This window comes from Chelonia mydas, chromosome 12 (genome assembly GCF_015237465.2).
Source record: "Chelonia mydas isolate rCheMyd1 chromosome 12, rCheMyd1.pri.v2, whole genome shotgun sequence".
Lineage (NCBI taxonomy): Eukaryota > Metazoa > Chordata > Testudines > Cheloniidae > Chelonia > Chelonia mydas.
In genome coordinates this window covers 1591111-1617818 of record NC_051252.2, presented here as the reverse complement: position 1 = coordinate 1617818, position 26708 = coordinate 1591111, and the positions used below count along the sequence as shown (strand labels likewise).

Here is a 26708-nt window from a genome sequence, read left to right as displayed (position 1 = left end):
GACCAGGAGGGTGATGAAACACTGGAATGCGTTACCCTAGGGAGGTGGGGGAATCTCCTTCCTTAGAAGTTTTTAAGGTCAGGTTTGACAAAGCCCTGGCTGGGATGATTTAATTGGGGATTGGTCCTGCTTTGAGCAGGGGGTTGGACTAGATGACCTCCTGAGGTCCCTTCCAACCCTGATATTCTATGATTGGTTCCACTGAGACATGCTGCACTTGGTGAGGTTCGCATGAGCATAACATCCCCAAACCAAACTCAGCTTAAGTGTGTGCTCACAGCATGTGGCTTTCCATGGCCCTTCAATGCACAATTAAGCCATCACTTATGGCATTCAGAGCTGTAGCAATTTTTGGATACCAGCGGAGGGTGGAGGGTTTGGGGATGATGTGCATAGTCCACTCAAACTAACTGAGGAGCTGATTAGTGTTCTTGTAAGCACAGATAGTGGAGTTGAGATAGGGGAATCAAACGGGCATGCATTTGATCTATTGGGAGGAGCACTTTGAAAATATCTGTAAAAAAAAAATCAGCAGTCTTTAAAGAGAATCCCCTCAAGTGTAACAGGCAGGAGATTAGTAATGGGCTAGGAAGCCTTTCATCTCTAGGGTACCACTTCAAATCTGGCCTAGGGCAGTACGGTCAGAATTTTTAAAAATAAGGGGCCAGATTCTGTTTGGTCTCTCTTGATAGTTGTTTGGTATGGAACTCTGTTGGATGGTCAATAAAACAATTTAAAAAAAAAATCAAACCATCAGGATCAGCTTCAGAAAGCTCCACTCTGGAAAAGCTGTGGGTGAATCCCTTTTAATTCACAATCAACAAAGATCAAACAAGTAAAAACCTGCAGACTCATTTTTTATTAAATTCTCCCATTTCATCTGTACAGAAAAAAAGCACATTATGTCCAGAATCTCAGTAACATCTCAAAATTACACAGAATGAACATGTAAAAAACAAGAAACTGCCAGGATTTTATACACAGAAAGGAAAACAATTTACAAAGAGTCTTGTTAATGTTACGTTAAAAAAAGGACTAAGTTCGAACAGTTTTTGCTGTACAGTCTATGATTTCTTGCTTGGGTCTGTTTTGTACATTGTACTTGGGGAGGCTCACAATATTATCCCTGCATACTACTTAGAGACCCTTCCCTGTGCCTGTGTTAACATGTCTCCCCTTATACAAACATCCAATCTCTCCAGTGCTCTTTGCACTCCGGCATTTCAGTGACCTACCCTAGAACACAGATCTTTTGCTTTCAATCAATTACAAAATCAAAATAAACAATTTGTTATTGGAAACGGTCATCACACAGGCTGCTTCGATCCAGTAAAGAAGGCAGGATACTGCTCCCCCGCCCTTACAGACAGGTTCTGCAGGCCCAACAATGCAAGAGAAAAGCAGCTGTACCAATTTACCAGATTTACCAGTTAGTACTCTCCTCTCCCACTCAAACGTGCCTTTGCTGTGAATTAGAGCACACACTGTGAACGGGACCGAACACAGTGGCTCTTTATTAGGCTGAAAACCTAGGCTGGCCCATCTCCTTACCCTCAGAAGCTGGAAAGCAACAGTACATGGTTGGGAGCTGCGCTTCTCTCCATGACACTATTGTAAAAAAACTCATTGGTTTAGTCAAATCACAAACAGTTTATAAATCTATTCCAAAGTATTTTAATAGGGGGAAAAAGCTAGTTGACCTGTTCTGATCTTGTCTCACACTGAACTCAAAATTAACTTTGAAAACCAAAAGCTGGCAAAAAAAGAGTCAAACAAATACATTCTTTCTGAACTAAACAGTCTGCATTAACAGAAACTATCCAAGTTAAACACATTCACCTGAATGTGATAAACCAGGGCTTACCGCCTCTGGCACCGAGTTTCCACATCACATTTTCTTTCAGCTTCTCCCCGTTCACCCACTGCAAAGAAAAGCAACTTCTTTGCCAACAGTAACTGCATGTTAACTGCATGCTGCCCTGCTCAGCCCTCCCCAGTATATAGTGCATCTTCACAGAGCATGCTCACAAGAGTCTCACTCAGGGCCAAGATCACCATGTTTGCATGGATCACACGTGCCAGACTCTGGAAGGAATCCTCACATGTGGAACTTGCAGAGAATTATTCTAACTTCGGTAGGGTCTTTCAGCCTTTCTGTGGCAGCAGAGGAGGAAGGTCACAAGTTTTGTGTGAAGCATGAGAAGGAATGCTGCTCCTGGCCTCATCCTTATTGCAGCCACCTGCATATGAAAAGTGATTTTTCTGGGAGGCAAGAAAACTCAGGGACAGAGCTAACCGAAAGGCAACAAAAAAGAAAAATCGAAAGACTTGGATTTGACCCATTAGTAAACAATGAATAAGGCTATTTTGTTACAAGAACATGCAAGCAAGCAACCACCACCTGGCTAGCCAGAGTGAAGTACTGAGATGCACGTGCATGGGACGCACAATCCTTCCCATGTTATTCGGACACGTGATCTTGACTGGTGAGAATAAGCTCTGAATGTACCATTAGGCATCTAAGCAGAAGAGGAAGGCAGGATGTACAGAAGCACCATTCCTTACTAGGAGTTATTTCCCCCCTTGGATACTCCAGTCAAGCCATTCCCAGGAGCATCAGCTCTACAATATCTAGAACAAGCCCCCAAGAAGGAATGCTTAGCCATGGGAAGGACATACATTTACAGTATACGCCATGAAATGGATAGCAGGCTCCCTGAACTGAGGGGAGACAGTTAAGTTAATGCTGGAGGGGAATGATGAACATTAGGGCTAAGAGTAGGGAAGTGGCAAAGAAGCCTCAGATCTAGAAGTCACCTTCCACCAAGTCCCCTTTGAAATGGTTGATTCCCAAGTATTTCTAATGTTCTCATTAAATCAAAGTAAAAAGTTTCCCTAAATTCAAGAAGGCAGTAGTGCATTTTACAACTGTGTATTTCCCTCTCCCTTCCTGCTATAGGGAATGACCACCCACTATGGGCATTTACTGGCACACAGTGAGCAAGTGTTTGCATTAGAGATCCAAGGGGCAGGTGCTCAGCAACCAGGATATATTTAGAACAATATTGGTTATTTTGTTGTGTTTTTTCTAGAGGCCTTCTCTAGATGCACAGGTCCTTACATGCTATGATGGCTAGGATGGCATTTCTAACACACTGCACTGGAATATTTCTAGTCTCCCTAAAAAGATGCTCCTATGCCAGAATCATTGTGTTTAGCATGCAATATGTTAGGGGGTCCCATCTGGAAGGTGGTGAATTGGGTGTAAATCTTAATGATTATGAAATGGCTAAAACTGTGGCAGTCAGTGACAAAGTTCTCTTTGCCCAGGCCTAACCATGTCAGTTCCCTGCAAGAAATGGGTCTCTCGATTTTATTTTATCCCCTTTTGTAATTGCAACAGGACCCCTGGGCCTGTGCGTTATTGCACTTCTGACCATGCCATTACAGAAGGCGACCACGCAGAAACATACATCATGTCACACCTTCCTGCTTCATAAACCCCTTCCCCCACTCCCCCATTGACAGCAGCTCCATTGTCCACTGACATCTGAAACTAAGTCCCAGGATGAAATTTTGAAGGCAACCACGAGGGAGACTGCAGATGCTCAATGCAATACCCAGAAAGTGCGCTTGCTGCTTGGGGTTTGCTTCGTGAAGGCTTCACACCAATGGAACAATCAGGTAGCAATAGACGCACCTGGATAAGAGGAAGGTCTCAGCACACGCAGGAGCAGGGATGATGACTGCAGCTGGTTAAAGCAATGAGACAATACTGCATTCAAGTTGAGCACACACACATACAGAGACTGGCTAGAAGAGGACTCAAGAAGAGACCCTGCATTCCATAGAACAATGTCTTCTCTTTACCATCTAGGGCTCTGTTCTTACCCTCTACACTACACAGCTGACTAGTCTTTTGCCTTTAGCATTCCTCTTACGTCTACTGCAATGGAAAATGCAGGAAATCAAGTCTTCCCATGTTCTACCCTACTCCAATACAAAACTTAAGTTGGAAAGTAAAACAGCATTTCCCTTCTTCCCTCACCAAGATACACAGCCAGAACCATGGCTGACAAAACATCTACAGTATTTCACTATAATTCAGTTTGGAGTTCACCAGAAGATGCTAGTCAATGTATTTTACACCTCCTCAGTTAGGTTCTTCAAGTTAAACAGGTAGCTAATGCTCCCTCACAAATATGAAGTCTCTGGATGCCAATTCAATTTTGCCGTAGCAAAATGTAGGCAGCGCTAGGATTGCCAAACAAGCAAGACTGCATTGGGGAGAAGGTACAATCGTGTTCCCCCTCCTCCTGCACTTTGAATCCATTCCATCTGTCTGACCTGCAGCCTCGACAGTTAGAAAATGTTGCAATGACACTTGCTTCGAGTGAGAGATGAAACCATGTGATTTTGCAACTGCCACACGCACACTTGTATGTCACCCACACCCTTTTATGCTTCAAGCAAGTGATGTGATCTGCCATCGCCTTCTTGGCCCTCAGCTCCATTCACTCATGCAGAATCAGGGAAACCACACAAGTAGCATTGGGCAATGAAGGTGGGGGAAGTAATTTAGGCTCCATTTCTGTTCCAAGGATGACTTACATGTCATCTGCTTGGAAACCTACAGCACATCAAGCAAGATGACAGATCTCTTCTATGGAACCTGCTCCACCGCTCAGGTTCTCCCATCATTCCCTGTCCAGTCTTTATAGTCCCTTGGCTCTCATGGTTCGACTCCAGACACCAACAACAATTGTCTTTCACATGAGCTTTTCTAGTATGTCATCACCATACTACTAAGACTGGGTCTCAAAATAGTTTATTTTCTATCTTCAAAGTGGCATGGTGAAGATAACTTTGCACCCCTCTCTAGCATTTTGCAAAAGCAATCACAGTATTTTTAGAGATCAGTGTGTTTACATAGCATAATTAGAATCAGCTGCTCCACATTCAGAAATGCTCCCATCTTGTATCAGATCAATACATAACACTGGAAATTTCAGAAATTACTTAGCAATGCAACAACAGGGAGCAGGAAAAGAAAGTTATGGATCAAGCATTAGCCTAGTTGGACAGTGTTAGGCACATGATTTATATTCCAGCACGCATAGGAGAACACATCTAACAGGTAATAAAATATATATAGATCTGTCTTACTGTACATGCCGACTCTCGTGCAGCACTGCCACATTTGAACCACGCACTCAACCTGTGTATGGCAGGTCCCAGCCACAGAGAGCGGCCTAGAGGAGGCTCCGCTCCCTCCACTCTTTGTGTAACAAAGAAGATGGTAAGAAGTTACCACAGCTAAAGGTGTTTCTACAAAACACCTCCCTTGAGCTGGGCAATGGGGCTAGGAACCAAGTTCTGGAAATGTGACTAGAGCTTACGTGCGCACATCAGTGGGTGACAACAAAGCTATTCCCCTCAAAGATCAACACGTCTGTCCTTCACCTCACACTATCAGAATTGTCTCCTGCTTGGCATTTAGAGACAGCACTTCTGACCTACATCCCTGGATGCCAAATTCCATCTATACAAACCAGTGTTTTAGAGGTCTGAAAGTTTTACTCTATTTTTAATGCTGTAACTCAAGCAATTAAGACTCAGAGAGGCCAATGATGAATCACTGCACTAACCCATAAATGATCCTTCTATTGAAACGGACATTGGTATCTCAATCCCATTCAACATCACTGGGCAACATGGAGCGTTGTTAATGTATCAACCCGACCATCTTTGAATAGTTCATTCGAGGGGGCGGGGTGTCTTCGCTTGGCAACAGAAGGGAGAAATAAAGGACTGACAAAATTCAACTGCATTGCCTTTGATGAACGAAGGTTAATAGGCTAGTTAATCAGGGTATGTACAGTGCAGCTGTCAATGCATTACACTGACTGGCTCTTCTATGCATAACTTCCACACCCTTTCCCTAGCCTAATCAAATATATGCTATATGGCTCAAATGGCATATCAGACCACTGGAGTTTTTGATCCTGGCCAGTATTTTATTTTATCCTGTGAGTGGCAGAGGAAAATGGGAATTGGAGGGCATCATCTTCCCAAACAAGAAACCCACAGTAACAAAAACAGGACATTCGGAGGATGACTCCACTGACTGACATCCTTAGCAGTCTGAAACTATGCCCTGAAGATGCTTGGAATAGGATGAGCAAGATGTCCGAAACAAGGCCAACTGTGGTGAGTGATGCAATTTACCTTCTAATTTCCTACCTCAATTTTACCCAGCTGCAGAACATGAATACGTCCCAGTAAGAAACACTGCCTAACTCATAGGATTGGTACTTATATATTTTTCTTCCTTTAAAAATTTACTTAAAAACTGCTTGAGCTGCAGGTCATATCAGTCTGATTTGGTGACGGCAGGTCCAACAATACAATAAAGAGACTCATCTACAGGCGGGTAACAGGAGTCCGCTAACAAAGGGGTAACAAAAGCTGCTGGCTACGCCGACTCTTTCCTAAGGTGGTGAAGATGCCATGGATGAGATCCAAGATGGGAAAACTGAGCCGACACCTGCTGCTGTTCCAATTCTTTTTTTTTATTCTCCTCTCCCAAGAGGGGGCGGGTGGGCAGACTATACAGAGGAGGGCTGTACAAATTGGCTACTGGGCAGGCATTTCTTCAACAGGCAACCCAGGCTCTACCTGTCCTTGAGCTCTCGTGTCACCCGCTTGGTGATGCGTCCGCACAGGAGGCCAATCAGGAAGAGTACACAGATGCCGACTGTGATAACAGACAGGATATAGTTCTTGGACGGAGAAGTCATCACTTGCATAGCAAGGTCAGAAAAGCCTTCTGCTGGGGCAACCTAGGGGGCAAGGCAGGAAACATAATTAACCGGACTTCAGTTTCCACATCAGTCTTTGCAGAGAAACTAACGACATGTAGAGTGATGCTATTTTACGAGCTGGATAAGGACACTTGTAAATTCCCCATTTGCCTCCTGTAAGCATCCAGCATGTTCTCTTTTTATAACTGAATTTTCCCTGGTACACAATTACATAACACACATGAGCTGGGACATACAAATAGGCCTGTAGGAGAGGGACTCCATCAACTGGGACACAAAGCTCTAAAGCTCCTAAATGCCCAAAAGACATCCCAGCTCCTCCTCTAGCTCTCTCCAGCACCCTGCCTTTCCGTTCACATCACCCCTCCCACTGTCATAGCTCTTCCTCTGTTGGCACCTTTTGCCCTGCTTGTGAACTAGTCCCAAGGGGCACTGAGAGCAGTTTGATTTCAGTGTTATTAGGCAAGTAATCCAGATGCTGAGAAAGGGGTTGTATAAATAACTTAAGGGTCCTTGTGATGGGGTGGACTAAAGGCTCAGAGGCCTCCTGCTGGAGGCCTCAGGGCCTTGCCACTCTCATCCCAGATAAGGAGCAATGAAGAAGTCCTCCAAGCAGGCTAGAGTGGCTGCAAGGGAAGCAGCCAATCAGGGCCCAGGAGGGCACTATAAAAAGGAGCTAGAGAGCCAGACCAGAAAGTGCAGTTCCTCGCTAGAGCTAGAGGAGCATGAATGGTGTGGCTGGCTGAAGGAATCGCAGCACAATGGACAGCCCAGAGCTAGTCAGGACTAGGGAGCATGGAAGAGCTACTGGGTCTGAGCTTAGAAGAGCCTTGAGCTAAGGGCAGGATATCAGTGAAAGCTGGGCCCCGAGTAGTGGGTGGGCCCAGATTCCCCCCCAGAGGCCACTGGGGAAGAGCCTACAACTGGACATCAGTAAACCCTCAGAAGGGGACTGAACTTTCAGGAGCCCAGCTGAAGACTGGGGCCAACACAGACTAAGAGGGCAAAACCACTGCCTCCAAGGTAAAAGGCCTGGGGGTACGATCTGATGGCAGCACTGGGACTGGTTTAAAGACTGCGAACACACTCAACCATTACAGTCCTTTCCATTTTACTGAATCAAGGTCAAAACTTTGTTCTTTACTTGGCTTGTTGTGCATGGGACTCTGAATTCAGCCTGACATATACAATACATGCTGCAGTACCTAGGCACAGCAAGATCAGAATGGAACAAAGCAGAAGCCTGAACTCTACATTACCACCTCATTTATTAAGTGAACCCTGTTTTGTATTTATTAAACCATCTGATCTGCAGAAAGACTGTCCTTTCCCACTGTTCTGCTTGACAGAGGCATAACAGTTGATTGCATTCACTCAGTCACTTCACAGGACTGAGGCACGTCTGTTCTTTAGCCTTCCCATGGTTGAAAGCACAATCCCCACCTTGCCCTCCTGCCAGTTCCTTCACAAGACACTAACGGTCTGAATCTCAAGAACCATGTCTCAGTCTCCGAACATGGGTTCCCAAACTATGGACTGTGAAACAGCCCCGGGTGGTCTGCCAGCGCAACTGCATTCTCTACTCAAGCTCTTAGTAAATCTTTAACTCCATGTGACTCATGTAATCTACGTAAAAACTATATGAGTGTAACGTGTTGAGCTGTATATGTTGGAGAGAGAGTATAGGGAAAAACTATTTTTAAAAAAGCAAGCTGCAATATGTCAAGTTTAATTCTCGTGAGTACAACGTTGTGTTTCACTGCAACGTACATACAGTCTGCAATTTACAACTATAAAAAACGGCAAGCAGTATTTCAATCTGACATGGATTGATATATTTTTCGAAAACAAGAAGGGTGCACTGATGGAGAAGATAATGAAAGCTCCAGACCATCTACAACTACGCAAAATGAGCCAGCCAAAAAAATAAATTAAGTGGTAGGAAAATATGATGACACACATGAAGTTTGGATTCTCCTTTACTGGATCGGAGGAGTAGCCATTGCTTCAGCGTGTTATAATATAACTGTTATTTTATATTTTTATTTACAATATTTTATTCTTTTCTAATTAGCAGAGAGGAGGATTGGGTCTTTCACACTGAAAAATTGAAAACACAATATAGTGTTCAAAGTTGCACAATTATTTTGTTTTAAAAACAAACACAATGTGTTTAAGAATTTTGTTAACATTGTGGTGTTGCTTCTTGTTCAGTTTTCCACACTGTGCATGTTTCCAGTGTGTTTCCCTCTTTGAACACAACATTTTGCTCTCAACATTTTTTAAAATGTTTTTAAATTGTACTTTTACTAAAACGCTTGGTTTCAAAGACCCTGAAGCATTTCTTTGAGTGCATATTGCTAGGAATTTCTACCGTTACAATTAATTTACATTAAAAGAAAACATGTACATTTTTATTTCCAGTGTTATAGTTTATATGTATGTGTAATAATTAAAATAAATATATTTCCTCAAAAAGCATTAATAGTGGGTCACAGTGCCTATTGCAGTGGGGAAAAGTTTGGGGGGAACCAAAAGCCAGGTGGTGTTTAGAACCCATCCTGCATCCTCACCTTCGCAGCATAGCTCCACATTTCAATCCGATCATTAAGGCGTTTCTTACATTCGGGTTGTAACCTCACACGCTTGTCTTCCAAAGCTTCCATTAGGCAAGACATCTCTGCAAAATGGAGAACATGGTATCACAACACACACAAACTGGCCCCAGGGACAGGTCACAATACAGAGTGCTTGGGAGGTGCATTCCAATTCCTCCGAACATTGGTTGTCTGTTTACAAAGTTGTACAGCCAAGCCATCCATCAAACTTCCTCTGAATCAGTGTTGGGGAATTTAACCCAAGACTGGTTTGGAAGGAAACCTCTGTTTAACCCTCAGAGCTAGCAGCCCAGCTAAGGTCTCACTTCAAATATTTAAGTGGCAAGGAACGCTGACCTATGGAGGGGGATTAAAGGGTTAACTTTAGGTATCCAAGGCTTAAGCTCAGCTGAACTGACAGGATATTTTAGGATTCACAGAGCAGCTCACTAAAATTATTTTAAGAATGCTAAATCCTGTGTGTCTTCTCCAAGAACTTAGAGGAAGTTCAGCACAAAACAAGGATCTGCCTCGGGTCTGTGCAGACTGTGGCCTTGTCTACACTACAGGGGAACGTCATAAGAACGGCCATACTGGGTCAGATCAAAGGTCCATCCAGCCCAGTATCCTGTCTGCCGACAGTGGCCAATGCCAGGTGCCCCAGAGGGAGTGAACCTAACAGGTAATGATCAAGTGATCTCTCTCTCCTGCTATCCATCTCCACCCTCTGACAAACAGAGGCTAGGGACACCATTCCTTACCCATCCTGGCTAACAGCCATTAATGGACTTAGCCTCCATGAATTTATCCAGCTCTCTTTTAAACCCTGTTATAGTCTTAGCCTTCACAACCTCCTCAGGCAAGGAGTTCCACAGGTTGACTGTGCGCTGTGAGAAGAAGAACTTCCTTTTATTTGTTCTAAATCTACTTCCCATTAATTTCATTTGGTAGCCCCTCGTTCTTATATTATGGGAACAAGTAAACAACTTTTCCTTATTCACTTTCTCCACACCACTCATGATTTTATAGACCTCTATCATATCCCCCTTTAGTCTCCTTTTTTCCAAGCTGAAAAGTCCTAGCCTCTTTAATCTCTCCTCATATGGGACCCGTTCCAAACCCCTAATCATTTTAGTTGCCCTTTTCTGAACCTTTTCCAATGCCAGTATATCTTTTTTGCTCTAAGTCAAACTAAGCTACACAACTGAATTACATGAATAGCATAACCCAAGTCGACGTAGCTTATATCTACTTACCGCGGGGTACACACTATATGATGTCGATGGGGGATGCTCTCTAGTCGACTCCCCTTACTCTTCTCGTTTTGAGGGAGTACAGGAGTCAATGGGAGAGCGATCTGCGGTCGAACTAGCGGGTCTTCACTAGACCCGCTAAATCGACTGCCAATGCGTCAATCCCCTGGGTAAGTGTAGACAACCCCTGTGTCAGGTGTCCCATCTGCACTAGACAGAGTGACATATATTTAGAAAAGTGGTTTACTTCAAGGAGTATCAGGTCCATCCTTTGTGGAGGAGAAACGTGAAGGAACATCAAAGATACCTGCAATGCTTTTGGTACCAAGGAGGGTATGCGGCAGTACGTTTTTAACCTATTTCTCATTCTGTAGCAGAAATTAACATTATTCCAAGAAAAATAGTATGTTAATTTCAAACTGCATTAGAAAGAACAGAACTAGCTTAACGTTTACCAGGCCATGTAAGGAAAGATTTCCAAGCTAAGAAGCCAAGCACAGAGAGGAAGGACACCCAGATACTATACAAGTGGCAGTATTCCTCATTCACCAGCCACGACAACTGGAAGCAATATCTACTGTTTAAGAGGACCTCAAGTCATTCAAGAAAGATCCCAGTTTTAGGTCACTCCAGGAGCTGGGAGATCTCACACAAGTCTGACATGGCAACACTTACGACGTCCTCTTCCGGGTGGGATGGCTGCACAGTGGTGTTTGATGTCTAGGGCACAGGCTGTGTGAAGCACTGGATCAACGAATATGTCTGCTTTGCTCTCCTTCAGCATGTTGAGCACCTCCTGTGGAGGGAAGGTTATTACATTGCTACTCTGAAACCTACACATTACAGGTACACATTAAAGGAGGGAGAAGAAAGCAACACAAATCATACTGGTTAATAGTTCCTAGAGCTACCTAACCTTCTTAAATAAGGAATCACAGAGTACAATGCTGCCACTGGATAAGTGAACTGAAGCTGTTCCAGGGTGGATCAGAGGTCCTGCTTTATGGATCAGCATAATTCCATTAATTAAATAGATACACACACTAATCTATAACACTAAGTCAAATAATTTGGCATGACTAACAGGTCAGGACTAAGGTGAGGTGACAGATCTATGGGGGTAGTTTACAAAGCTCCTTGCCAGATCCAGTGCCAATCTGTGCCCAAGAGGCCTAGGGTTGAAGTAAGAGTGGGAGGCAGCTCAGCACTGAGGTACCCTGGGAGTGTGTGAGGAGGGAATCCAGGACTGGAATAGTAAGGCATACTTCTTACTGGGATAACTGTTCCCTGGCAGGGAGGGATATCTCAGGGCCAGGACTGAAATGGTCAAGGATGCTGCAGGTCAGGATGAGGTGCACTGGCTCAGCTGTGCACAGAAGTGTACATAGCTCTGGCTTCACACTGTTCCTGGTCTGTGCCTTGTAACGAATCATGTTTGTTCGTCTGACACTTGAGGAGTAATTGTCCTTTAAGGCCCGTTTGGTTTGGGAGACGCACCGTTTCCTTTTTTTTACCTTTTTACACATCTCAGGTTTAATTTTGAGCAGGTTAACTTTCAGGCACTCCTCCACCTGCCCCGTCTGTTCCTGGGCTGCTGCTTCTTCTGCACACAACCTGGAGATCTGTTTGGGGGGAAAATCCCAATTTCAACATGAATGAAATAAAGTAGGACCCAGGTTTGTTTTTCAAGGCATTTGCATGCTGCCATGTTAGTGCAGGATTATATACAATGGCTGGGGGGCAAGCCTTGAGCTGTGTTATCATCCATCCCTCACCTGGAGCCCCGAATTTCTGAAGTAAAAAAAAGCTGCACACAGACAAATACAGCCACTATTTTAAACTATTTATTTAGCGATTAACAGATTTACCAATCCTTGCCATGGAAATATCAGAAACAAAACAGTGATCTTTACAACGGACAGTTTTTGTTTAAAGAGACACACAGGAATACAGTCACCACATCTCTCTGTTTAACAGGCGTCGCCCTATTACAGCGTGAGCAGCGTTTTAACATCCATACACATTTTTCCTAGGAACTGAGCGAATCTCAGATTACACACATTTAACAGACCAGGTGTGTCAAATGTTCACATTCAAAACTATTGGACAGGTGTGCTGGTTTGTTTGGCAGATGAAAGTACTCTGAGTACTGAATATCTAAGTATTTGTCCTCTGTCTACTTTGCTGGGTATAGAATTGGTGTGTTCATTTTTCCATAACAACCACCTCCCTTTTTTTTTTGGAACCATTTCTCTATAGTTGGGCTATTTTTCTATCAGTAGCCCAGCATCTACAAGCAGATAAGAAATTAATTCTTCATTTCCTCTTGTGTGACCGTTTCAGGTGGGAAGCCCCAGGAGGATTACCAAAGGATCATTTGGTAATAAATATCCAACCATTTTGTGATATTTGGTTACGAACTGCACTCCAATAATCTCTGACTGGACATGTCCACTGCATATGGATAAAATCTCCTCTATCACCACAATATTTCCAACATCCATCCCCATGCAATCTCTCTATTTTCTAACCTGACAGGTGTGAAGTACCATTGAAACAGTATCTCAGAAATCTTCTTTATCATGCTACACGCTAATGCTGCTGATCCTTTTCCAGATCAAAGTTCATTCCTCAGGGTAATTTGTCTACCCAGATTCTTTTCTCAGCATGTCATATATGGCCCTTTTTTTTGTCTGTAAAAATTGATAATTTAGTAATCCTTTTTTTGTTTCCTAATTCATCAGACACCATCACTTCTATTAAAGTTAGCTTTCTATAGAAAAAGCTTTTCTAGAAAGTTGAGAAACAATGCCTAACTTGGAAGTACTAGTGCCACTGGAGAGTGGACCGATCAAAGTTAGTTTTGATCTCTAAATAAGTTAGAAACATTTCTTCAATGAATAACTGGCCAACTGTATGCATTCCACGGTTCTCCCAACTGTTAAAGCCCTTTGGTTTGTAATTTGATTTCAGATCTGGATAATTTGCAATGGGTGTCACTGGTGAGGGGAAAAAACAAAAAAACACTTTATCTGCAGTTTTATCCCAAACCCATAGAGTAGCCTTTGCTAAAGGATGTGTATACATGTCTGGAGAGCATGATATTTCTTAACACCTTACGGTAGCCTAACAGTGTTTACACAGCCACAATTTTCTTGTTCGTTCAAGACCTAGTAATACAGGTGCATTTAAGGGCAAACCCTATTGTCAGATTTTGCTGGACCTGCTGGAGAAGGCAGAGAGAGATATTTGCAGTGTGCCCTGAAACAGAACTTTTGGTTAATTCATTCTTGTTTAAAGAAACCAACAAAGATGTATCTTCTCAAAAATATGCTTGCTAGGTTTGCAATCCATAAGAGAAATGGACTTCGATTTTGTGGTATACTAAGAAATGAGTGCTGTTGTCCAAATGTATCGTACACAGATAACTTCACAAAAAACAAAGTTACTCCCCCTGTACAGTAATGCTTTGAGATGTGTTATCCTTCTGTGTAATTTCACCATATGCTCCATGTGCTTGAGACCAGAAGATTTTTTGTTAGCAGTATCCATTGGTCTGCGCTCTGCCCCTCCTCATGGTCTCAGCCAAGGGCATCAGGGGAGATGCAGACCAACCGTCTCTTCAGTTACTCCTCTACAGTGACTACCCTTAAGATAAGAATCCAAAGCAGAGGGGAAGGAGGGTGGGTGGTGGACTACAGAGAAGGACCACACACCTTGAACTCCAGTTACAGAGCCAGAAGAGTACCCAGAAGTCACCTACTACAGGACAGGCCCAACAAAGAAAATAACAGAACGCCACTAGCCATCACCTTCAGCCCCCAACTAAAACCTCTCCAGAGCATCATAAAGGATCTACAACCTATCCTGAAGGACGACCCATCACTCTCACAGATCATGGGAGACAGGCCAGTCCTTGCTTACAGGTGGCTGTGTTGGTGAGTATCTGAGTGTTTGTTTGTTTGTTGCGAGTATCTGAGTGTTTGTTTGTATCTGAGTGTTTGTTGTGAGGACAGTTTGACCATGTGCTTGATTGGTTGTTTGAAAAGGGTGGGAACTGGGAGTGCTTTGTTATAGGTGAGCCTTAAGTGGGCCTGACTGTATAAAAAGCCAGTCAGCTGCGAACCAGCTGAGCAGCTAACAGAAGGAGTTTGCCTGGGAGTTCGCCTGGGAAGAGCCCACTGAGGCTTACATCTTGCTGGATTCTCTGAGTAATTCTCTGTAGCTCATGAAAGCTTATGCTCAAATAAATTGGTTAGTCTCTAAGGTGCCACAAGTACTCCTTTTCTTTTTGAGTAATTACTACAACTCCTGAGGAAGCTCACAGAAGGAAGGTAATATGGATGGGGGGTGTTCAGCTGTTGTGACCTGCACTGGATGTGCCATGTTTGTCTTTCTTCCACAGGACAGAAGCGACTTTGTCTGTACAAAGTACAAGCTGGTCTCCATATTGGAAGAGAAGGTTCAAGGTCTGGAGCAACAGGTATCGATCCTGCATAAGAGAAACTGAAGATTTCCTGGACAGAAGTCAGGATATGATTCTACGGGCACAAGGTTCTGAAGATTCAGAGCAGGCTGCACATCGGGGACAGGAGGATGGTGAAGAAATTTGACCCCATCATGTGACCTCCAGAAGGAAAAAGGGGAACGTCCATGTACCAGCAACGCAGATACAGGTAAGTAACCGTTTTCATGTTCTCTCCACAGGTACTAATGCGGAGAGTGGACCAGATGATACGTCTGAGGGAAGGGAGCAGAAGGAGACACCGCTGACTGGAAGGCATGAGATGCACTGTCCTAGGGTTGGGGGTTCCACGACCACCGCTCCCAAGAGAAGGAGGTGGGTGGTGGTGGTCGGGGACTCTCTCTTCAGGGGAACTGAGTCATCTATCTGCCGCCCTGACCGGGAAAACCGAAAAGTCTGCTGCTTGCCAGGAGCTAAGATTCGCGATGTGACAGAGAGACTGCCGGAGACTCATCAAGCCCTCGGACCGCTACCCCTTCCTGCTTCTCCACGTGGGCACCAATGATACTGCCAAGAATGACCTTGAGCGGATCACTGCGGACTACGTGGCTCTGCGAAGAAGGATAAAGGAGTTTGAGGCGCAAGTGGTCTTCTCGTCCATCCTCCCCGTGGAAGGAAAAGGCCTGGGTAGAGACCGTCGAATCGTGGAAGTCAACGAATGGCTACGCAGGTGGTGTCGGAGAGAAAGCTTTGGATTCTTTGACCATGGGATGGTGTTCCAAGGAGGAGGAGTGCTAGGTAGAGACGGGCTCCACCTAACGAAGAGAGGAAGAGCATCTTCGCAAGCAGGCTGGCTAACCTAGTGAGGAGGGCTTTAAAGTAGGTTCACCGGGGGAAGGAGACCAAAGCCCTGAGGTAAGTGGGGAAGTGGGATACCGGGAGGAATCACGAGCAGGAGCGCGTGAGAGGGGAGGGCTCCTGCCTCATATTGCGAAAGGGGGGCGATCAGCGAGTTACCTCAAGTGACTGTACACAAATGCACGAAGCCTGGGAAACAAGCAGGGAGAACTGGAAGTCGTGGCACAGTCAAGGAATTATGATGTGATTGGAATAACAGACTTGGTGGATAACTCACATGACTGGAGTACTGTCATGGATGGATATAAGCTGTTCAGGAAGGACAGGCAGGGCCGAAAAGGTGGGGGAGTTGCACTGTATGTAAGGGAGCAGTATGACTGCTCAGAGCTCAAGTATGAAACTGCAGAAAAACCTGAGTCTCGGGATTAAGTTTAGAAGTGTGAGCAACAAGGGTGATGTCGTGGTGGGAGTCTACTATAGACTACCGGACCAGGGGGATGAGGTGGATGAGGCTTTCTTCCGGCAACTCGCAGAAGTTACTAGATCACACGCCCTGGTTCTCATGGGAGACTTCAATCACCCTGATATCTGCTGGGAGAGCAATACAGCGGTGCACAGACAATCCAGAACGTTTTTGGAAAATGTAGGGGACAATTTCCTGGTGCAAGTGCTGGAGGAACCAACGACGGACAGAGCTCTTCTTGACCTGCTGCTCACAAACCGGGAAGAATTAGTAGGGGAAGCAAAAGTGGATGGGAACCTGGGAGGCAGTGACCATGAGATGGTCGCCTTCAGGATCCTGACACAAGGAAGAAAGAAAGAAAAGCAGCAGAATACGGACCCTGGACTTCAGAAAAGCAGACTTTGACTCTCTCAGGGAACTGATGGGCAGGCTCCCCTGGGAGAATAACATGAGGGGGAAAGGAGTCCAAGAGAGCTGGCTGTATTTTAAAGAATCCTTATTGAGGTTACAGGGACAAACCATCCCGATGCGTCGAAAGAACAGTAAATATGGCAGGCGACCAGCTTGGCTTAACAGTGAAATCCTTGCTGATCTTAAATACAAAAAAGAAGCTTACAAGAAGTGGAAGATTGGACAAATGACCAGGGATGAGTATAAAAATATTGCTCGGGCATGCAGGGGTGAAATCAGGAAGGCCAAATTACACCTGGAGTTGCAGCTAGCAAGAGATGTTAAGAGTGACAAGAAGGGTTTCTTCAGATATATTAGCAACAAGAAGAAAGTTAAGGAAAGTGTGGGCCCCTTACTGAATGAGGGAGGCAACCTAGTGTCAGAGGATGTGGAAAAAGCTAATGTACTCAATGCTTTTTTTGCCTCTGTCTTCAGGAACAAGGTCAGCTCCCAGACTGCTGCACTGGGCAGCACAGCATGGGGAGGAGGTGTAGAGCCCTCTGTGGAGAAAGAAGTGATTCGGGACTATTTAGAAAAGCTGGACATGCACAAGTCCATGAGGCCGGATGCGTTGCATCCGAGAGTGCTAAATGAGTTGGCGGATGTGATTGCAGAGCCATTGGCCATTATCTTTGAAAACTCATGGCGATCGGGGGAAGTCCCGGACGACTGGAAAAAGGCTAATGTAGGGCCCATCTTTAAAAAAGGGAAGAAGGAAGATCCTGGGAACTACAGGCCAGTCAGCCTCACCTCAGTCCCTGGAAAAATCATGGAGCAATCAATTGCTGCTCAAGGAATCAATTCTGAAGCACTTAGAGGAGAGGAAAGTGATCAGGAACAGTCAGCACGGATTCATCAAGGGCAAGTCATGCCTGACTAATCTAATTGCCTTCTATGATGAGATAACTGGCTCTGTGGATGAAGGGAAAGTGGTGGACGTGTTGTTCCTTGACTTTAGCAAAGCTTTTGACACTGTCTCCCACAGTATTCTTGCCAGCAAGTTAAAGAAGTATGGGCTGGATGAATGGACTATAAGGTGGATAGAAAGCTGGCTAGATTGTCGGGCTCAACGGGTAGTGATCAATGGCTCCGTGTCTAGTTGGCAGCCGGTATCAAGTGGAGTGCCCCAAGGGTCGGTCCTGGGGCCGGTTTTGTTCAATATCTTCGTAAACGACCTGGAGGATGGTGTGGATTGCACCCTCAGCAAGTTTGCAGATGACACTAAACTGGGAGGAGTGGTAGATATGCTGTAGGGTAGGGATAGGATACAGAAGGACCTAGACAAATTGGAGGATTGGGCCAAAAGAAATCTGATGAGGTTCAACAAGGACAAGTGCAGAGTCCTGCACTTAGGACGGAAGAATCCCATGCACCGCTACAGACTAGGGATCGAATGGCTCGGCAGCAGTTCTGCAAAAAAGGACCTAGGGATTACAGTGGATGAGAAGCTGGATATGAGTCAACAGTGTGCCCTTGTTGCCAAGAAGGCCAATGGCATTTTGAGATGTATAAGTAGGGGCATTGCCAGCAGATCGAGGGATGTGATCGTTCCCCTCTATTCGACGCTGGTGAGGCCTCATCTGGAGTATTGTGTCCAGTTTTGGGCCCCACACTACAAGAAGGATGTGGAAAAATTGGAAAGAGTCCAGCGGAGGGCAACAAAAATGATGAGGGGACTGGAACACATGACTTATGAGGAGAGGCTGAGGGAACTGGGGATGTTTAGTCTGCGGAAGAGAAGAATGATGGGGGGGATTTGATGGCTGCTTTCAACTACCTGAAAGGGGGTTCCAAAGAGGATGGCTCTAGACTGTTCTCAGTGGTAGCAGATGAGAGAACAAGGAGTAATGGTCTCAAGTTGCAGTGGGGGAGATTCTGGTTGGATATTAGGAAAAACTTTTTCACTGTGAGGGTGGTGAAACACTGGAATGCGTTACCTAGGGAGGTGGTGGAATCTCCTTCCCTAGAAGTTTTTAAGGTCAGGCTTGACAAAGCTGATTTAATTGGGGATCGGTCCTGCTTTGAGCAGGGGCTTGGACTAGATGACCTCCTATGGTCCCTTCCAACCCTGATATTCTATGATTCTATGAAACAGACAGCCCTCCAACCTGAAGCAAATACTCACCAGCAACCACACACCAGAACCAGTAACCCAGGAACCTATCCTTGCAACAAAGCCCGTTGCCAACTGTGTCCACATATCTGTTCAGGGGACACCATCATAGGGCCTAATCACATCAGCCACACTATCAGAGGCTCGTTCACCTGCACATCTACCGATGTGATATATGCCATCATGTGCTAGTAATGCCCCTCTGCCATGTACATTGGTCAAACTGGACAGTCTCTACGTAAAAGAATAAATGGACACAAATCAGACGTCAAGAATTATAACGTTCAAAAACCAGTTGGAGAACACTTCAATCTCTCTGGTCACTCGATTACAGACCTAAAAGTGGCAATTCGTCAACAAAAAAACTTCAGAAACAGACTCCAATGAGAGACTGCTGAATTGGAATTAATTTGCAAACTGGATACAATTAACTTAGCCTTGAATAGAGACTGGGAGTGGATGGGTCATTACACAAAGTAAAACTATTTCCCCATGTTTATTTCCCCCGCCCCCGTTCCTCAGACGTTCTTGTCAACTGCCCGAAATGGTCCACCTTGATTATCACTATAAAAGGTTTTTCCCCCCCAAGCTCTCCTGCTGGTAATAGCTCACCTTACCTGATCACTCTCATTACAGTGTGTATGGTAACACCCATTGTTTCATGTTCTCTATGTATATAATCTCCCGACTGTATTTTCCACTGCATGCATCCGATGAAGTGAGCTGTAGCTTATGAAAGCTTATGCTCAAATAAATTTGCTAGTCTCTAAGGTGCCGTAAGTACTCCTTTTCTTTTTGCGAATACAGACTAACACGGCTGCTACTCTGAAACCAGTTACTGCACAGGATAAGTAAACTTTTTCTTCAAGTGATGATTCCTTTGTGTATTCCACTCGAGGTGAGTCACAAGCAATACGCACAGAGGTGGTGGGTACAAGGACCCCTACCATACGACTGATTGAAGGACACCTTTACTAAAGGAAACGTCCATTGTCGAAGTCTGCCCCAGGGCATAATCTTGCAAACTTACAAGAGGGCCTCCACGTTGCTGCCCTACTTATCTAAAGATGACGGAGGTCTTGCAGGGAAGCTACAGAGGTTACCTGACCTAGCTGAGTGTATACTAACCCCTTGCCTGGCATGGGTTTCAATCAATTCATAGCAAAGCAGAATGCAGCCCAAAATCCATTTAGAAAGTCTCTGCGAGGAGACGGCTTTTCCTCTCATTTCTCCAGTGAAGGAGACAAAAAGTTTAGGGGAATGAAATTAGGGCCAAAGTCTCCTTGCGACTGCACCCTATGGAAAACCGTGTAGGGAGAGAGTCTGCCATAAGGGCTGCCAGTTCTCCCACTCCTTGCCATGGTGATGGCAACAAGGGCAACTTGCATGGATAAATGACTGAAGAACATGAGGCTACAGGCTCAATTGGGGATTCAGATAGGACTAAACTGAGGTCTCACGCCGGGGATGGTTTCAGCACCAGAGAAACACCTCATACTGGGAACGGATGGGCAAAGATGGTATAGTTGTACATCCAGGGGTGACAGGCACTATCATCGGGGGGAGGGATAGCTCAGTGGTTTGAGCATTGGCCTGCTAAACCCAGGGTTGTGAGTTCAATCCTTGAGGGGGCCATTTAGGGATTGGGGCAAAAATTGGGGATTGGTCCTGCTTTGAGCAGGGGGTTGGACTAGATGACCTCCAGAGGTCCCTTCCGACCCTGATATTCTATGATTCTATGATCTGCCAACTGTACTAAGGAGCTTGCGATAATCCTGATATCCTCAGGGATGGGAAACAGCCCAATAAAAGGGGGATTCGGGAACTTTCCAGGGATACCTGATGACATTGGCACCATCTGGAAAATCTCTTCCATTTTGCTGTGTAGCACTTCCTTGAGAGTCTATCTGAAGTTCCTAGCATGATTTCCGTGAGGACAACCAGCCATCCAAGTAGGGGAACAATGACTTGCCCTGACGACAGATGTGCCACCACGACCAATAATACCTTCATGAACCTCCTTGACACTCCCAAGGGGCTGAACGAGAACAGCACTTAGTACCGGTCTAGACCAACAGTAAACCTTAAGAATCATAGAATATCAGGGTTGGAAGGGACCCCAGAAGGTCATCTAGTCCAACCCCCTGCTCAAAGCAGGACCAAGTCCCAGTTAAATCATCCCAGCCAGGGCTTTGTCAAGCCTGACCTTAAAAACCTCTAAGGAAGGAGATTCTACCACCTCCCTAGGTAACGCATTCCAGTGTTTCACCACCCTCTTAGTGAAAAAGTTTTTCCTAATATCCAATCTAAACCTCCCCCATTGCAACTTGAGACCATTACTCCTCGTTCTGTCATCTGCTACCATTGAGAACAGTCTAGAGCCATCCTCTTTGGAACCCCCTTTCAGGTAGTTGAAAGCAGCTATCAAATCCCCCCTCATTCTTCTCTTCTGCAGACTAAACAATCCCAGCTCCCTCAGCCTCTCCTCATAAGTCATGTGCTCTAGACCCCTAATCATTTTTGTTGCCCTTCGCTGGACTCTTTCCAATTTATCCACATCCTTCTTGTAGTGTGGGGCCCAAAACTGGACACAGTACTCCAGATGAGGCCTCACCAGTGTCGAATAGAGGGGAACGATCACGTCCCTCGATCTGCTCGCTATGCCCCTACTTATACATCCCAAAATGCCATTGGCCTTCTTGGCAACAAGGGCACACTGCTGACTCATATCCAGCTTCTCGTCTACTGTCACCCCTAGGTCCTTTTCCGCAGAACTGCTGCCTAGCCATTCGGTCCCTAGTCTGTAGCGGTGCATTGGATTCTTCCATCCTAAGTGCAGGACCCTGCACTTATCCTTATTGAACCTCATCAGATTTCTTTTGGCCCAATCCTCCAATTTGTCTAGGTCCTTCTGTATCCTATCCCTCCCCTCCAGCGTATCTACCACTCCTCCCAGTTTAGTATCATCCGCAAATTTGCTGAGAGTGCAATCCACACCATCCTCCAGATCATTTATGAAGATATTGAACAAAACCGGCCCCAGGACCGACCCCTGGGGCACTCCACTTGACACCGGCTGCCAACTAGACATGGAGCCATTGATCACTACCCGTTGAGCCCGACAATCTAGCCAGCTTTCTACCCACCTTATAGTGCATTCATCCAGCCCATACTTCCTTAACTTGCTGACAAGAATGCTGTGGGAGACAGTGTCAAAAGCTTTGCTAAAGTCAAGAAACAATACATCCACTGCTTTCCCTTCATCCACAGAACCAGTAATCTCATCATAAAAGGCGATTAGATTAGTCAGGCATGACCTTCCCTTGGTGAATCCATGCTGACTGTTCCTGATCACTTTCCTCTCCTCTAAGTGCTTCAGGATTGATTCTTTGAGGACCTGCTCCATGATTTTTCCAGGGACTGAAAGAACCTCCTTTGTGCAGGGATGCTACACTTGGAGGGGATAGGAGTTTCCCGAGGCAATACAAGCAGGTGTTACGGCTGTTGCTGACTGGGAAGGCCCAGAGGCACACCACACATTTCTTAAAACCTGGGGCCCTGGGCATAGTATAAAGGGGGTGGGAGAGAACCCCAAAGTTCTTTAAAGAGCTTATCTAAAACTAACTTAGTAAAGAAAAACTATTTACAGCTAAGAAAAGGAAATGCTAGGTAACCTGCGGACATTAGAGTGGTTCTGTCTCAGAGCACAGGTGATAAAACGGAACTGAAAAGCACCGGGGTGGGCTGCCTTATCTCCTTGGAAGGGAACACAGGAAGGTGTAGGACACAGGAACGGACCTCGCTAAAAAATATCATCCAGCCTCAGGCAGATGCACATCTCAAGTGGATTACACATAGGGGCCTCATTAGGAGACAATCATCCAAGAAAAACTATTCCTACAGTAAGAGGCTATAGAGAAAAAGAATGACAGCTAATCTGAATGTGCACTGCAAAACTTTCAACACAAAGTGGGCCCAAATTTGGAAAACTCATAATCTTATAAAAACATTGTCTTCATTTGAAGACAACTGTGGCAATCACAGCTTACTTGCTTACTCTTTACAGAGAGAAAATACCCCTCTAGTAACTATGTCTCAAAGAGCCTGGCAGTTCCAATAATTCTTTTAATCTCGCTCACTAAGGCAGGCTTACCTTATGAGTTGTTACAAAGGTGGCCTGCTTGAAATGTACTCAACACGTCCTATGCAGCAAGAGGAGGTCACTGAACGGATTAAGAATGACCTCTACATGTTGTGCTATTAGGGTTGCCAACTTCCTAATCGCACAAAACTGAATGCCCTAGCCCGCCCCTTCCCCGAGGCCCTGCCCCCTGCTCACTGCATTCCCCCTCCCTTGGTGGCTCGCTCTCCCCCACCCTCACTCACATTCACTGGGCTGGGGGACAGACGGGGGTTAGGGCTCTGGGGTGGGGCTGGGGATGAGGGGTTCAGGGTGCAGGAGGGGCCTGCGGGTTGAGGCAGAGGGGTTCAGGGTGTGGGAGGTGGCTCTGGGCTGGGATGCGGGAGGAGGTGAGGCCTCCATCTGGAAGTGCAGGCTCTAGAGTGCAGGGTGGGGGGCGCTCAGGGCTGGGGCAGGGGTGCAGGCTTACCTTGGGTGCTTCCCGGTCAGCGGCACAGTGGGGTTAAGACAGACTTCTTGCCTGTCCTGACTCTGCGCTGCACGGAAGTGGCCAGCAGGTCTGGCTCCAAGGCAGAGGTGCGGAAGGCAGTACTGCACGCTGCTCTCACCCGTAGGCACTGCCCCTGCAACTCCCATTGGCCGCGGTTCCTGGCCAACGGGAGTTCGAAGCTGGTGCTTCGGCAGCACACGGAGCTCCGTAGGTGCCCCCATGTCGGAGCCGGACCTGCTGGCCGCTTCTGGGGTGCAGTGTGGAGCCATGACAGGTAGGGACTAGCCTGCCTTAGCTCCTCTGACTGGACTTTTAACGGCCCGGTCGACGGTGCTGACTGGAGCCACCAGGGTCCCTTTTCGACTGGGTGCTGTACAATTTAACCCTAAAATCTCCACGGACCCGTATATTCATCCTTTAAGACATCTAAGGACTAGCTCACTCACAGTTCCCGTCTCTCCTCTTCTCCCTCCACCGTGCCAGCAGTGCCACCTCCCAGGTTTAGAGACATTCCTATTTCTCTCCAATGGCGCAAGGGCTCCTCAGCCAGCCTGTTCAAAATGACAACCCTACTGACCCCAATGCCTACTACTGCTGCTCTGAGATGCCCATGCCAAAGAGGCGTGAGCCGCGGAAGAAAAATGGCACAAACACAGCTCTCGCATGAAACATGTCATTCAATGGCTTAAGCTGACATGGAAACTACAAAGCAGATTTCAGCTACTATGGTTCACTCACGATTGATGGGAAACTCAAAAGGATACATTAACTTGTCTGCTTTGCACAAGTGATGATGATGATTTGTACTTCTAGAGTATATCAGTGTCAATATGCACGCCAGAGGCAAAGCTTGACTTAGAAATACTGACTGTGCAGAAGAATACAAATCTTTTGTTCTAGGCACAAGTTGCAGACAGAGAGCCTGGAACTAGCTCTGAGTAGTTAAGCTGCCTTGTCAAAAAGGTTCATTTTGTTAGAAAGGGGTGAGACAGAGTGAAGCTGCTGAGGAGAGCTTTCAACTGAACTAAGGGGCACAGCGGTCACACCTCCTACCTCATCAGAACAGTGCATCTGCAGCTGGGGATCTAGCCGGTAATCAAGAGCAGATTCCTGGATTATTACTCGGATCTGATCCTCGCAGTCTGGAGACAGACGCTATTGAGAGGAGAAAGATAGCAATTAGCCAACCAAATACTGAGCTTGATTTTTGCAAGTCAGATGTCTTGGCACCTTTAATAACAGGGTTAAATGCATTTAATACGTTTATTCTATAGTGAAGGCTACGAGGTAATGAAGGTTAAATTGTGAGTGCAAAGCACTTGGACTCTTATCCGTAGGTAGCCCAAGATTACGTACATACACACTGCAAGTGAGTCTAATTTACGAGGATGGAGGGTTAATCAGAGTTGCTGCGCATGTTTCTATGCGGATCATATTTACACATTTACCTTCCTCACTCACCTGGTCTGCATATTTCAACTTGAGGCAGGAGACAACCTGCCCCTCCAACTCTGCATCATCCTTAGCTGTACTCAGAATATTTTGGCAAAATTTGGGGATGTCTTGTTTGCAGGCCTTTCTGAGCACTGGATTCAGGCGGTAATCTAACCAAGAGAGGAAACATGGAAAGGAACTGCATTAGAATTTACACACTACTGGAAAAAAAGATGTGTCAACAAGGTGACAGAGCTCCAAAGAGAATCTGTAGGAGGAATTCCTTCTGGGTGACACTGTCTTCCAGCAGTTTAAAAGAGCTAAATTGTCACTTCTTACTTTGAAGAAATTGACCACATAGTAACAAGCCTGGGGAATAAGTGAAACCAATAATCACATGACACTCAGTAACTAGGGTGGAGAGACTGTTCTTAGACTCTGGGTGAAGGGGAATTAAATGAAGGGAAGCTGTCTGCAGTTAAGGCTGTGCAGATCACTTCTCAGCCCAGGCAGGTAACTAGCTCCTTCCCCTGGATAAAAAAAGTGAAGTGGAGGCCATGGTACCTGTGTTCTGTGTGATCTGTCGCTTGGTGATCATTTGTTTACATTTAGGGTCCATCACCTCACTGTTCTTATTCTGTTTCAGACACTGCAACATGTTCTTCGAATCTGCTTCAGAGCAAAACCTCTGCAAAGGGAAAGCCAGGTTTTATAGCATATGAAACGTCAAGCATTCACAAGGGAGACTAAATATCTGCCTGCCCAAGCCAAAGAGGGACCATGACTGACTCTCCCTCCCAATACCCACCACCAACAGCAATTCCTCTCACCCTCTGCTTTGGCAGGGGAGAGAAGGTAGGGGAACATCATTTTATGCAGCACTGTCTGAATAGCTCCTAGCAACTGAGAATCATAGAATATCAGGGTTGGAAGGGACCTCAGGAGGTCATCTAGTCCAACCCCCTGCTCAAAGCAGGACCAATCCCCAACTAAATCATCCCAGCCAGGGCTTTGTCAAGCCTGACCTTAAAAATATCTAAGGAAGGAGATTCCACCACCTCCCTAGGTAACGCATTCCAGTGCTTCACCACCCTCCTAGTGAAAAAGTTTTTCCTAATATCCAACCTAAAAAATATGGAGATATACCTATCTCATAGAGCTAGAAGGGACCTTGAAAGGTCATCGAGTCCAGTCCCCTGCCTCCACAGTAGGACCAAGTACCGTCTCTTATTTTTGCCCCAGATCCTTAAATGGCTCCCTCAAGGACTGAACTCACAACCCTGGGTTTAGCAGGCCAATGCTCAAACTACTGAGCTATCCCTCCTCCAAGGTCCCAGACTGCAGCTTGCTGCTCTATGTCAGTACCACCAAGCAAAGCCAGATGCCCCTTTACTTCCCCATTCACAGTATTCTCATTCCACATTTTGGTGCAAAACTTCCATTATGTTTGTCTGGGTCTCATACACATCTTTTTCCTTTCTCCCTATTTGCTCCAGAAACAGGAATAAACGGAAGCTGGTGATCGTACCTACAAGTCACTGCCCTGTGCCACAGGTGTGGTGCAGGATACCAGAACACTAAGGCAGTGCTCAGCGCAATTTATGGAGCACTGGAGAGCTG

The 26708-nt window shown here is 45.7% G+C and overlaps 1 protein-coding gene across 1 annotated transcript in view; it reads right to left on the bottom strand.

The window, feature by feature from the left end:
- Window positions 1–840: 840 nt before the first annotated feature.
- GLG1 (golgi glycoprotein 1) overlaps window positions 841–26708 on the bottom strand; it is a 187538-nt gene continuing 161670 nt past the window's right edge. Inside the window, exons 20-26 of the mRNA XM_037877969.2 lie at window positions 25653–25776; window positions 25116–25258; window positions 24708–24809; window positions 12189–12296; window positions 11350–11470; window positions 9398–9504; window positions 841–6842 (exon numbers count right to left, since the gene is read on the bottom strand). Of these exons, the coding sequence (XP_037733897.1) occupies window positions 6675–6842; window positions 9398–9504; window positions 11350–11470; window positions 12189–12296; window positions 24708–24809; window positions 25116–25258; window positions 25653–25776 (873 nt within the window). The 3' untranslated portion in view covers window positions 841–6674. The remainder of the gene's footprint in view (window positions 6843–9397; window positions 9505–11349; window positions 11471–12188; window positions 12297–24707; window positions 24810–25115; window positions 25259–25652; window positions 25777–26708) is intronic.